General features: G+C 54.6%; 1 protein-coding gene across 1 annotated transcript; it reads right to left on the minus strand.

Moving 5' to 3' along the window:
* Positions 1–4,868: 4,868 nt before the first annotated feature.
* Positions 4,869–8,122, minus strand: LOC142467242 (P2Y purinoceptor 4-like). The gene is made up of 3 exons (XM_075572674.1): positions 6,981–8,122; positions 6,091–6,124; positions 4,869–4,983 (listed from the first exon to the last, which is right to left on the minus strand). The coding sequence occupies exons 1-3, from the start codon at positions 8,074–8,076 to the stop codon at positions 4,869–4,871; spliced, it is 1,245 nt and encodes a 414-aa protein (XP_075428789.1). The 5' UTR covers positions 8,077–8,122.
* Between the last annotated feature and the right edge of the window lie 3,263 nt (positions 8,123–11,385).

The following is an 11,385-nucleotide window of genomic DNA, read 5'->3' on the forward strand; positions in this document are numbered from 1 at the left end:
GGTTTCTTTACTTTGCCATTTTGTTTCCTCTGCTGCTGGTTCCCAGTGTGAGTTCCGCGGGGCTGCCACGTTACATGTATACCGCGGGGCTGCCACGTTACATGTATACCGCGGGGCTGCCACATTACATGTACACCGCGGGGCTGCCACGTTACATGTACACCGCGGGGCTGCCACGTTGCATGTATACCGCGGGGCTGCCACGTTGCATGTATACCGCGGGGCTGCCACGTTACATGTATACCGCGGGGCTGCCACGTTACATGTATACCGCGGGGCTGCCACGTTACATGTATACCGCGGGGCTGCCACGTTACATGTATACCGCGGGGCTGCCACGTTACATGTATACCGCGGGGCTGCCACGTTACATGTATACCGCGGGGCTGCCATGTTACATGTATACCGCGGGGCTGCCACGTTACATGTATACCGCGGGGCTGCCACGTTACATGTATACCGCGGGGCTGCCACGTTACATGTATACCGCGGGGCTGCCACGTTACATGTATACCGCGGGGCTGCCACGTTACATGTATACCGCGGGGCTGCCACGTTACATGTATACCGCGGGGCTGCCACGTTACATGTATACCGCGGGGCTGCCACGTTACATGTATACCGCGGGGCTGCCACGTTACATGTATACCGCGGGGCTGCCACGTTACATGTATACCGCGGGGCTGCCACGTTACATGTATACCGCGGGGCTGCCACGTTACATGTATACCGCGGGGCTGCCACGTTACATGTATACCGCGGGGCTGCCACGTTACATGTATACCGCGGGGCTGCCACGTTACATGTATACCGGCGCCCTGCTGTATAAGCGGATCTCAGAGACGCGGCACCCTGCTGTATAAGCGGATCGCAGAGACGCGGCGCCCTGCTGTATAAGCGGATCTCAGAGACGCGGCACCCTGCTGTATAAGCGGATCGCAGAGACGCGGCGCCCTGCTGTATAAGCGGATCGCAGAGACGCGGCACCCTGCTGTATAAGCGGATCGCAGAGACGCGGCGCCCTGCTGTATAAGCGGATCTCAGAGACGCGGCACCCTGCTGTATAAGCGGATCGCAGAGACGCGGCGCCCTGCTGTATAAGCGGATCGCAGAGACGCGGCGCCCTGCTGTATAAGCGGATCGCAGAGACGCGGCGCCCTGCTGTATAAGCGGATCGCAGAGACGCGGCGCCCTGCTGCATAAGCGGATCGCAGAGACGCGGCGCCCTGCTGCATAAGCGGATCGCAGAGACGCGGCGCCCTGCTGCATAAGCGGATCGCAGAGACGCGGCGCCCTGCTGCATAAGCGGATCGCAGAGACGCGGCGCCCTGCTGCATAAGCGGATCGCAGAGACGCGGCGCCCTGCTGCATAAGCGGATCGCGGAGACGCGGCGCCCTGCTGTATAAGCGGGTCGCAGAGACGCGGCGCCCTGCTGCATAAGCGGATCGCAGAGACGCGGCGCCCTGCTGCATAAGCGGATCGCAGAGACGCGGCGCCCTGCTGCATAAGCGGGTCGCAGAGACGCGGCGCCCTGCTGTATAAGCGGATCGCGGAGACGCGGCGCCCTGCTGCATAAGCGGGTCGCGGAGACGCGGCGCCCTGCTGTATAAGCGGATCGCGGAGACGCGGCGCCCTGCTGTATAAGCGGATCGCAGAGACGCGGCGCCCTGCTGTATAAGCGGATCGCAGAGACGCGGCGCCCTGCTGTATAAGCGGGTCGCAGAGACGCGGCGCCCTGCTGTATAAGCGGATCGCAGAGACGCGGCGCCCTGCTGTATAAGCGGATCGCAGAGACGCGGCGCCCTGCTGTATAAGCGGATCGCAGAGACGCGGCGCCCTGCTGTATAAGCGGATCGCAGAGACGCGGCGCCCTGCTGTATAAGCGGATCTCAGAGACGCGGCGCCCTGCTGTATAAGCGGATCGCAGAGACGCGGCGCCCTGCTGTATAAGCGGGTCGCAGAGACGCGGCGCCCTGCTGCATAAGCGGGTCGCAGAGACGCGGCGCCCTGCTGTATAAGCGGGTCGCAGAGACGCGGCGCCCTGCTGCATAAGCGGATCGCAGAGACGCGGCGCCCTGCTGCATAAGCGGGTCGCAGAGACGCGGCGCCCTGCTGCATAAGCGGGTCGCAGAGACGCGGCGCCCTGCTGTATAAGCGGATCGCAGAGACGCGGCGCCCTGCTGTATAAGCGGATCGCAGAGACGCGGCGCCCTGCTGTATAAGCGGACAGATACAGCAGTAGATTTGTGACATAACGTCACGGTGACATAACGTCACGGTGACATAACGTCAGGCTGGTAGAAACATTTTTACGTTTCCTCATACAGATTCGCCACAAATGAGAGCAAATACATACGCCCGGCATAAGGCTGCGGTCCCAGTAATGTCTGTGACACGCGCACCCGGCGGGAGGGGGGGGGCGTGCAAAGCGCTAACCGCGATCTGCGGTCTGACAGGGAGAGGGGAGCTTGCGATGGGAGGGGGCGTGGTCGGGGATTTGCGGGGGCGTCGCTAGGAGTAAACTCAATTTGATTGAGTTGTGAAAAACCCTGCCGCACGGCGCGGCTGCACCTTCTGCGTGACGGTGCGTAGTGGGCCCAGCCCCATTGAGGGGCGGTGCTTACACGCACAGTGCACGCCGCGCCGTGCGCACAGGGTGTACTGGGACCGCAGCCTTAGTATTCCCTGCACACTCGCTGAATGTGTACGGGATTGGGATCCTTCATCCGCTGGTGCTCAAAAGTCCTCGAAAAGTAGAGAGACAGAAAGGAGGGCAGACTGCGTGCAGGACATGTACACACAGCATCCGAAATGTACACCCCATACAATGCGAACTGCGTTTGGCTCTTACTTTGGAACAATCTCGAGTCTGGACTCCATTCTCTTAATACATTAAAACATACATTACACCACAATTGCCGCAATACAATGCGCTTTACAGAATAAGTTAGGTCTGATGTCCGGCGAGTGGCCTGTGTCAAAGATACACAGGACACGAGTGGCACTATTGAAATGAATGAGGATCCCTGTCTGTGATCTCGGTTTAGTATGCGAGACTGGAAGTGTTAAAAAACATTACAGGTGTCGGTAGTGATTAGATAGGTAAATGTATCTTAAAAAGGGGGAAATATAAAATAAATGTAGATTCTAAAACATATATGGAAAGGTATAACCAAATGAATGCAGGTCCTACACTGCACTGTGAACCCTCCCCTTTACCTCTGTAAGAGGGGAAGGACCATCACACGTCCTGTTCCTGCAGCAAGTGAAAAGACCACCCAAGTTAAAAAGGTGAAGGAGGAGGCGTGAGCTCTGGGGGGAGGTGCCCCAGCCTCCAAACAACTGCAACCAGTCAGACATTAGTCTTGGTCCGGGGGGGAGAAGGGAGCGATTGGATCAGGAAACACACCAAAAAATAAGAAATGAAAACAATAATAGTGCAATATGTCAATACAATCAGGGATAAAAAATGTGTTATCTTGGCTCTGCAGAAATTCCTACTTACGACACGTAGGATAAAGGTAAGCAGTGTTCTGACTCAGTCAGTATAGATGTGATGAGATGTGATGACATTCAAATTCCAATACAGGAAAAGGAATCAGGATCAGGAGACTTTAAACGGGGACCATGTCACTGTAGTATACTCGGATCCCAGCCGGATAGGGTGTTCATGCAAAATATAAACGGACTAATGGTACAGATCGCAGGGACAATTTAATCACACAAGCAAGAAAGAATAGTAATGTACTTACAATAAGTACATACAAAGTGTACGTATAAGGGTTTCGTGAGGCAGTAGAGTGCTGGTTCTTGGTGGTACAGTCTCTTCCGGCTTCCCTCTAACTCCAAATCCCCGCCGATGGATTGGCGTCTGACGTCACTTCCGGTGAAGGGGTGACGGCATCCGGCTAGAGGCAGAGGGAATAGGCAGCGAACGAACGGCAGCAGCTTCCGGCGTCTTCACTTGATGGGCAGCTGCAGCAAACTGGACAGGCTCATTCTTCTATACTGACTATAGGGTACACCATCCATCCATCTATGGTGGTGACAGCTAGATCGTAAAATAAAATTATTGCTGTCAACACTTTTAAAATGTGTTTTTGTTTTTATAGATCCGTCTTCGATATAGATGACTAAATCCAAATATTCTATGGATATTTTACTTGTTTTATGTGTAAATTTCAAGTTCAACTCATTCGTATTCAGATTTAAAATATACTGATCCAGACTTTGCTGATCCCCCTGCCACACTAAAATTATGTCATCAATGTAGCGCCGCCATAGGACAACCCCCCCCCCCCCCCCGAGCATGCCGTCGGACCAGATGTTATGGTCCTCCCAGAATCCCATAAAGAGATTGGCATAGCTGGGCGCGAATTTCGTTCCCATGGCGGTGCCACATTTCTGAATATAAAATACATCATCAAAAAGAATTTTTTTTTTCCAATATAAAGGAGATACTGTCCAAAATAAATTGTGCTTGTTGATCATGTAGATCTTGATCTTTGTCTAAGAAATATTTTATAGCTGTACACCCCAAGTTGTGTGCAATTGATGTGTATAAGGAAGACACATCTATAGTAGCCAGGATATAGTCTTCCTTCCAAATAAAAGTGTCTAGTGTCTTAAGAATATCAGTCGTATCTTTTAGGTAGGATTTAAGTGTTTTTACATAATCTTGTAAAAAATTGTCAATATAAACCGACAAGTTGGAAGTAAGGGAATTTATGCCTGAGATTATGGGCCTACCCGGGGGATTCTCCAAACTTTTGTGTATTTTGGCTAGTATATAGAATATCGGTATTTGTGGTGTTTTATTATTTAGGAACAGAAAAGGAATATCAATTATTATTATTATTGTTATTTATTACCGAAGCTTTTTCCCTTCGCTGCCAAGATTCAGTTTCTGAATCAATAAGAATTCTTCTGTGTCCTGGGACAAGACAGGTCCCAGTCTCCCTGACCGTCCACCCGAGTCCCGGCTATCAGACACAAAGACCCCCACCGGGAGGACACAAAGACCCCCACCCCCCACTGGAGGAACACAAAGACCCCCACCCCCCACTGGAAGGACACAAAGACCCCCACCCCCCACTGGAAGGACACAAAGACCCCCACCCCCCACTGGAAGGACACAAAGACCCCCACCCCCCTGGGAAGACAGAATCCCTGAGCCCCCGGGACATTCCTGAGTGACTCCGGGGACAATTTGCTTTATTAGGGACCAGGATGGAATTTTACCAGTTTCCATGGAAACGTTCCCAGTCCGGTGATAAAGAAAAGTGGGAGAGGGGAGAACTATCTCCCCCAGCACACGGAGACCCTCCCTCACACATCTGCAAAGACTTCCTCCCCCTGACACTCACTGCAGGGAACGGGGGCAGCCACAGGTACAATCCTAAATATAATAACCCCAGCGTTGGGGTAACTGGCGCAGAACTGGGTAGCGATCGCATTGCGCGTTGTGCGCTCGGGGCCTTCGTACCGGACACAGTGTGTTGTCTGAAATGAATGCTGCTGCGTTGTCGTGTTAAATACCCGATTGTTACAATTTAAATTGAATTTGTATTTATTACTAGTGTTAGAATATATCAATTCCTATGTAATATTTAGAAAATACATTTTATCAGCCTATACATTGAAACCTGCGCGCTGTGCCCGCGCACGTTGGGCGGAGGAATAATCAGCGCCGTTATTCTGTACTAACAATAGAAACAGACTTTTTAGGGTTGAAGTTGGCAGAACAGCGAGTTTTTTACGCATCCCGTTGGCGCCGTTTCTGTGCGCCAAGAAATGGAAAAACAAACATTTTTTTACACTGATTGAGAAATGTCTGAATATACGAGCGATTTAATCTGAGACGCGTTGTACACAGGTACCAGGTGTAATATGCAAACAAAGACTAAAACCTCCGTTTATTGCGCCGCAATTGCAGATTTTCCAGCACAGATGATCAGATGGAATCTGTTTTATGGCGGTAATCCAAGGTGGCGGATTGTAAAAACTACGCCGGCGCGAAGCAGGGGGTCTCGGGAGCTGAACCCTGTCAATTTCAGCTCTGGGGACCCCCTGCTTCTGGAGATACTTACCTGCGAGTTAGGTGTCGGTAGCTGCTCTCCTCAGCTGCCAGGGTTCACAATATGGCCGCCCTTCAGAGATTCCTCACCCTGTGGGCCAATAGGAAGCTGTGACGTCATCGGTGCAGCTTCCTATTGGCCCATGTGACGCGGGAGCTTTAAACCTGAAAGCCCAGCTTGCTGAGCCAGAGCCGGTACCGGTACCAACTGCGGAGGTATCTCCAGAATCAGGGGGTCCCCGGGGCTGAAATGAATGGGTTTCCTGCCAGAGGGGCCGGGGCAGACAGGTCTCTTCTCCATGTGGTTGAGGCCCCTCTGCTACTGCAGGGATTAAATGTATATTCTCCATCTCCTCTCGTCTCAATGTCCGGCGGCTTTAATCTCCCTCTCTTTCTCCTTGGAGGGACAGCGCAGGCGGATCCCACAATCCTTTGCAGGCTCTGCTCCTCACAACCTCGAGGCGCTTCTCTCCCACCCGTCCCTCAGACTGGTCCCCCAAAGCAGCTACCGGTCAGGTCTCACAGATTCCAGGAGGTCCCACGCAGAGCTCCCCTCTGCCTCCCCCATGCTCCCCTCCCACAGTGTCTCCTCACTCCTCTCCACAGCGTCTCTCCCCCTGCACACACTCCATCTCCTGCTCTTCTCCCCAGCATGAATCTCTCTCTTTCCCCCTTGCCAAAGTAATTCTCTCCTCCTCTCATGTGTTTTCTCCTCCTTCTTACTGTCTGTCTCTCTACACTCTCTCTCCGTTGTGTCTCCCTCTATCCAGTCTCTCCTTTCCCCTCTGCACTCTCTCCCATTCTCCTCTATTTCTTCCTGCTTCAAATTTCTCTCTCCCTCTCTGTGCTCCATGTTCCTCTCTCTCTCCCCTCCATCTCCCCAATTTCTCCCTCTCGCCTCGCCTCCTCTCTCTCCTAGCTGGCTCCCCAGGCTGCCAATCCTCTGTGTGACCTCAGTGGAAATCACCGCCAAGCTGCCCCCTTCCTCCCGCGGTGTGGGGCCTGACTGGCCTGCAGCCAAACGTCTCCCAGTGACCACCCTCACCAGCCGCTTCCGGTAACCTTCACTGGCCAGCAGGTAGAGAATGGGGTTGACGCAGCTGTTGGCGCTCGCCAGCGGGCGCGTGATCTTGTAGGTGAAGTTCACCACATTGAGCAGCTGGCATTGTGCCCCCAGGTGCCGGGTGTAATAATACAGGGTGCGGGTGACGTGGAACGGGAGGAAGCAGACGGCAAATACGGTGAGGACCAAAGTGATGGTCTTGATGGATCTCTTCTTGTAGGAGGGGAGAATTTGGTGGGACCTGCTGACCGGCGGCTTCCTCAGCTCCCTGGCCATGAGCCCATAGCAGCCGGCAATCACCAGGCAGGGCACCCAGAAGAGAAGGCTCATCATGCTCGTGCTGTATTGTAGGTAACGCGCAAAGTCCCCCGCCCGCGTGGTGTCGTGGCACAGAGTGTCGTTACCCCTGGTGCTGACGGTAACAAACAGGAGGTTGGGGACCAGGCACACCGTGACAGACAGCCACACCCCGGCGCAGACCATGTGGGCGTGCTTGACCTTTACCCTCTGCAGGGAGCGGATGGGGTGGCACACGCCCAGGTAGCGGTGCACGCTGATGCAGGTGAGGAAGAGGATGCTGCAGTACAGGTTGGCGTAGAAGAGGAATCGCACGGTTTTGCACAGCGCCTCGCCGAAGGGCCAGTGGTTGAGGTGGGCGTAGTAATAGATGAGCATTGGCAGCGACAGCACGTACAGCAGGTCGGACATGGCCAGGTTAAACATATACACCGTGCTCGCGCTCCATGGACGCATCTTAGTGATGAAGACCCACAGGGCGGTGACGTTGAGTGGCAGCCCAAGCACGAAGACCGCGCCGTAGGACAGCGGCAACAGAAGGAACTTGAACTCCTCATTGAAGACGCAGCGGCCCTCCGTCTGATTGGTTAGATTCTGATGCTGGGAGATGGGGAGAAGAGGAGGGAACGCGTTCATCATGATGCGCAGTGCGGTTGTGGGGGTCCCCACCCCAACTCTGATCCACGAGATCTGAAAACAGACGCATTATCTGTGGGTCACAGGTCACATGGCTGCCGTAGTGATATTTTCCTTATTTCCATCATAAGCGCTAACTTAGTAGCTAATTATTAGCAGCTCCGCGGTGTAAACGCGTCGGTCTGCGCCGATCAGAGCTTTGTATTTAAACAACAATACTAAGACTATAGTTTGAAAAATAGGGGTAAGGGGCATGCCCCCGACCACGCCCCCCGGCCCCCACCCCACTCACAGCCTTATCTTTACCCTCTCACACATGGGACATGCCGTGTTGGGATACGTCGCGGGTTGCGGATCACAGTAAGATACTTTGCGGGGGGATACATCGCAGGTCGCGGTGGGACACATCGCGGGTCGTGGGTCGCGGTGGGACACGTCGCGGGTCGCGGTGGGACACGTCGCGGGTCGCAGTGGGATATGTCGCGGGTCGCAGTGGGATACGTCGCGGGTAGAAAACGCCCAAGTGCAAACTCATGCAGCGCTGGGGCAAAAATTGCACAAAATGTATCAAAGGAAATAACATTTTCTGGGGGTTGGATCTTTTCTGCATCTGATGTGGTGTCTGCACCACGTCCCCCGATACGTGACCACTCAATGCGTGGACTCTACAGTGTGGCTGCTTATTCTACATTTAACCCCTTTGCTGCAAGAGGAGAAATGTGTTGTTTGCCTCTCTGGCAGGGCAAGGGTTAAGATGCTATATCCCACCTGTAACCCTATCAGTGGCAGACAGGAAGGACTGGAGTACAGGCCCAATCCCGACTGTCCCAGAGAGCCGACAGCCTAAGGCCCGGAACAGCGTGCGCGGCACTTATAGCTGGCTGTGGTTAGCCAGTCGTTCTATACTACGGCAGTGAGCACGCGCGGCACTTATAGCTGGCTGTGGTTAGCCAGTCGTTCTATACTACGGCAGTGAGCGCGCGCGGCACTTATAGCTGGCTGTGGTTAGCCAGTCGTTCTATACTACGGCAGTGAGCACGCGCGGCACTTATAGCTGGCTGTGGTTAGCCAGTCGTTCTATACTATGGCAGTGAGCGCGCGCGGCACTTATAGCTGGCTGTGGTTAGCCAGTCGTTCTATACTACGGCAGTGAGCGCGCGCGGCACTTATAGCTGGCTGTGGTTAGCCAGTCGTTCTATACTACGGCAGTGAGCGCGCGGGCGGCACTTATAGCTGGCTGTGGTTAGCCAGTCGTTCTATACTACGGCAGTGAGCGCGCGCGCGGCACTTATAGCTGGCTGTGGTTAGCCAGTCGTTCTATACTACGGCAGTGAGCGCGCGCGGCACTTATAGCTGGCTGTGGTTAGCCAGTCGTTCTATACTACGGCAGTGAGCGCGCGCGGCACTTATAGCTGGCTGTGGTTAGCCAGTCGTTCTATACTACGGCAGTGAGCGCGCGGGCGGCACTTATAGCTGGCTGTGGTTAGCCAGTCGTTCTATACTACGGCAGTGAGCGCGCGGCACTTATAGCTGGCTGCGGTTAGCCAGTCGTTCTATACTACGGCAGTGAGCACGCGTGGCACTTATAGCTGGCTGTGGTTAGCCAGTCGTTCTATACTACGGCAGTGAGCGCGCGCGGCACTTATAGCTGGCTGTGGTTAGCCAGTCGTTCTATACTACGGCAGTGAGCGCGCGCTGCACTTATAGCTGGCTGTGGTTAGCCAGTCGTTCTATACTACGGCAGTGAGCGCGCGCGGCACTTATAGCTGGCTGTGGTTAGCCAGTCGTTCTATACTACGGCAGTGAGCGCACGCGGCACTTATAGCTGGCTGTGGTTAGCCAGTCGTTCTATACTACGGCAGTGAGCACGCGCGGCACTTATAGCTGGCTGTGGTTAGCCAGTCGTTCTATACTACGGCAGTGAGCGCGCGCGGCACTTATAGCTGGCTGTGGTTAGCCAGTCGTTCTATACTACGGCAGTGAGCGCGCGCGGCACTTATAGCTGGCTGCGGTTAGCCAGTCGTTCTATACTACGGCAGTGAGCGCGGGCGGCACTTATAGCTGGCTGTGGTTAGCCAGTCGTTCTATACTACGGCAGTGAGCGTGCGCGGCACTTATAGCTGGCTGTGGTTAGCCAGTCGTTCTATACTACGGCAGTGAGCGCGCGGGCGGCACTTATAGCTGGCTGTGGTTAGCCAGTCGTTCTATACTACGGCAGTGAGCGCGGGCGGCACTTATAGCTGGCTGTGGTTAGCCAGTCGTTCTATACTACGGCAGTGAGCGCGCGGGCGGCACTTATAGCTGGCTGTGGTTAGCCAGTCGTTCTATACTACGGCAGTGAGCGCGCGGGCGGCACTTATAGCTGGCTGTGGTTAGCCAGTCGTTCTATACTACGGCAGTGAGCACGCGCGGCACTTATAGCTGGCTGTGGTTAGCCAGTCGTTCTATACTACGGCAGTGAGCACGCGTGGCACTTATAGCTGGCTGTGGTTAGCCAGTCGTTCTATACTACGGCAGTGAGCACGCGCGGCACTTATAGCTGGCTGTGGTTAGCCAGTCGTTCTATACTACGGCAGTGAGTGCGCGCGCGGCACTTATAGCTGGCTGTGGTTAGCCAGTCGTTCTATACTACGGCAGTAAGCGCGCGCGGCACTTATAGCTGGCTGTGGTTATCCAGTCGTTCTATACTACGGCAGTGAGCGCACGCGGCACTTATAGCTGGCTGTGGTTAGCCAGTCGTTCTATACTACGGCAGTGAGCACGCGCGGCACTTATAGCTGGCTGTGGTTAGCCAGTCGTTCTATACTACGGCAGTGAGCGCGCGGGCGGCACTTATAGCTGGCTGTGGTTAGCCAGTCGTTCTATACTACGGCAGTGAGCGCGGGCGGCACTTATAGCTGGCTGTGGTTAGCCAGTCGTTCTATACTACGGCAGTGAGCGCGCGGGCGGCACTTATAGCTGGCTGTGGTTAGCCAGTCGTTCTATACTACGGCAGTGAGCGCGCGGGCGGCACTTATAGCTGGCTGTGGTTAGCCAGTCGTTCTATACTACGGCAGTGAGCGCGCGCGGCACTTATAGCTGGCTGTGGTTAGCCAGTCGTTCTATACTACGGCAGTGAGCGCGAGCGGCACTTATAGCTGGCTGTGGTTAGCCAGTCGTTCTATACTACGGCAGTGAGCGCGCGCGGCACTTATAGCTGGCTGTGGTTAGCCAGTCGTTCTATACTACGGCAGTGAGCACGCGCGGCACTTATAGCTGGCTGTGGTTAGCCAGTCGTTCTATACTACGGCAGTGAGCACGCGCGGCACTTAT

This window comes from Ascaphus truei, chromosome 16 (assembly GCF_040206685.1).
Source record: "Ascaphus truei isolate aAscTru1 chromosome 16, aAscTru1.hap1, whole genome shotgun sequence".
Taxonomy (NCBI): Eukaryota; Metazoa; Chordata; class Amphibia; order Anura; family Ascaphidae; genus Ascaphus; species Ascaphus truei.

Bases quoted from the DNA above. Each gene is read 5' to 3' on its own strand.
- LOC142467242 (XM_075572674.1), bottom strand. From the start codon at position 8,076: ATGATGAACGCGTTCCCTCCTCTTCTCCCCATCTCCCAGCATCAGAAT. The intron at 6,125-6,980 runs GCGAGGCGAGAG...GAACCCTGGCAG, and splicing joins CCAGCTAGGAGAGAGAGGAG to CTGAGGAGAGCAGCTACCGA. The intron at 4,984-6,090 runs GTAAGTATCTCC...TGTGTCTGATAG, and splicing joins TACCGACACCTAACTCGCAG to CCGGGACTCGGGTGGACGGT.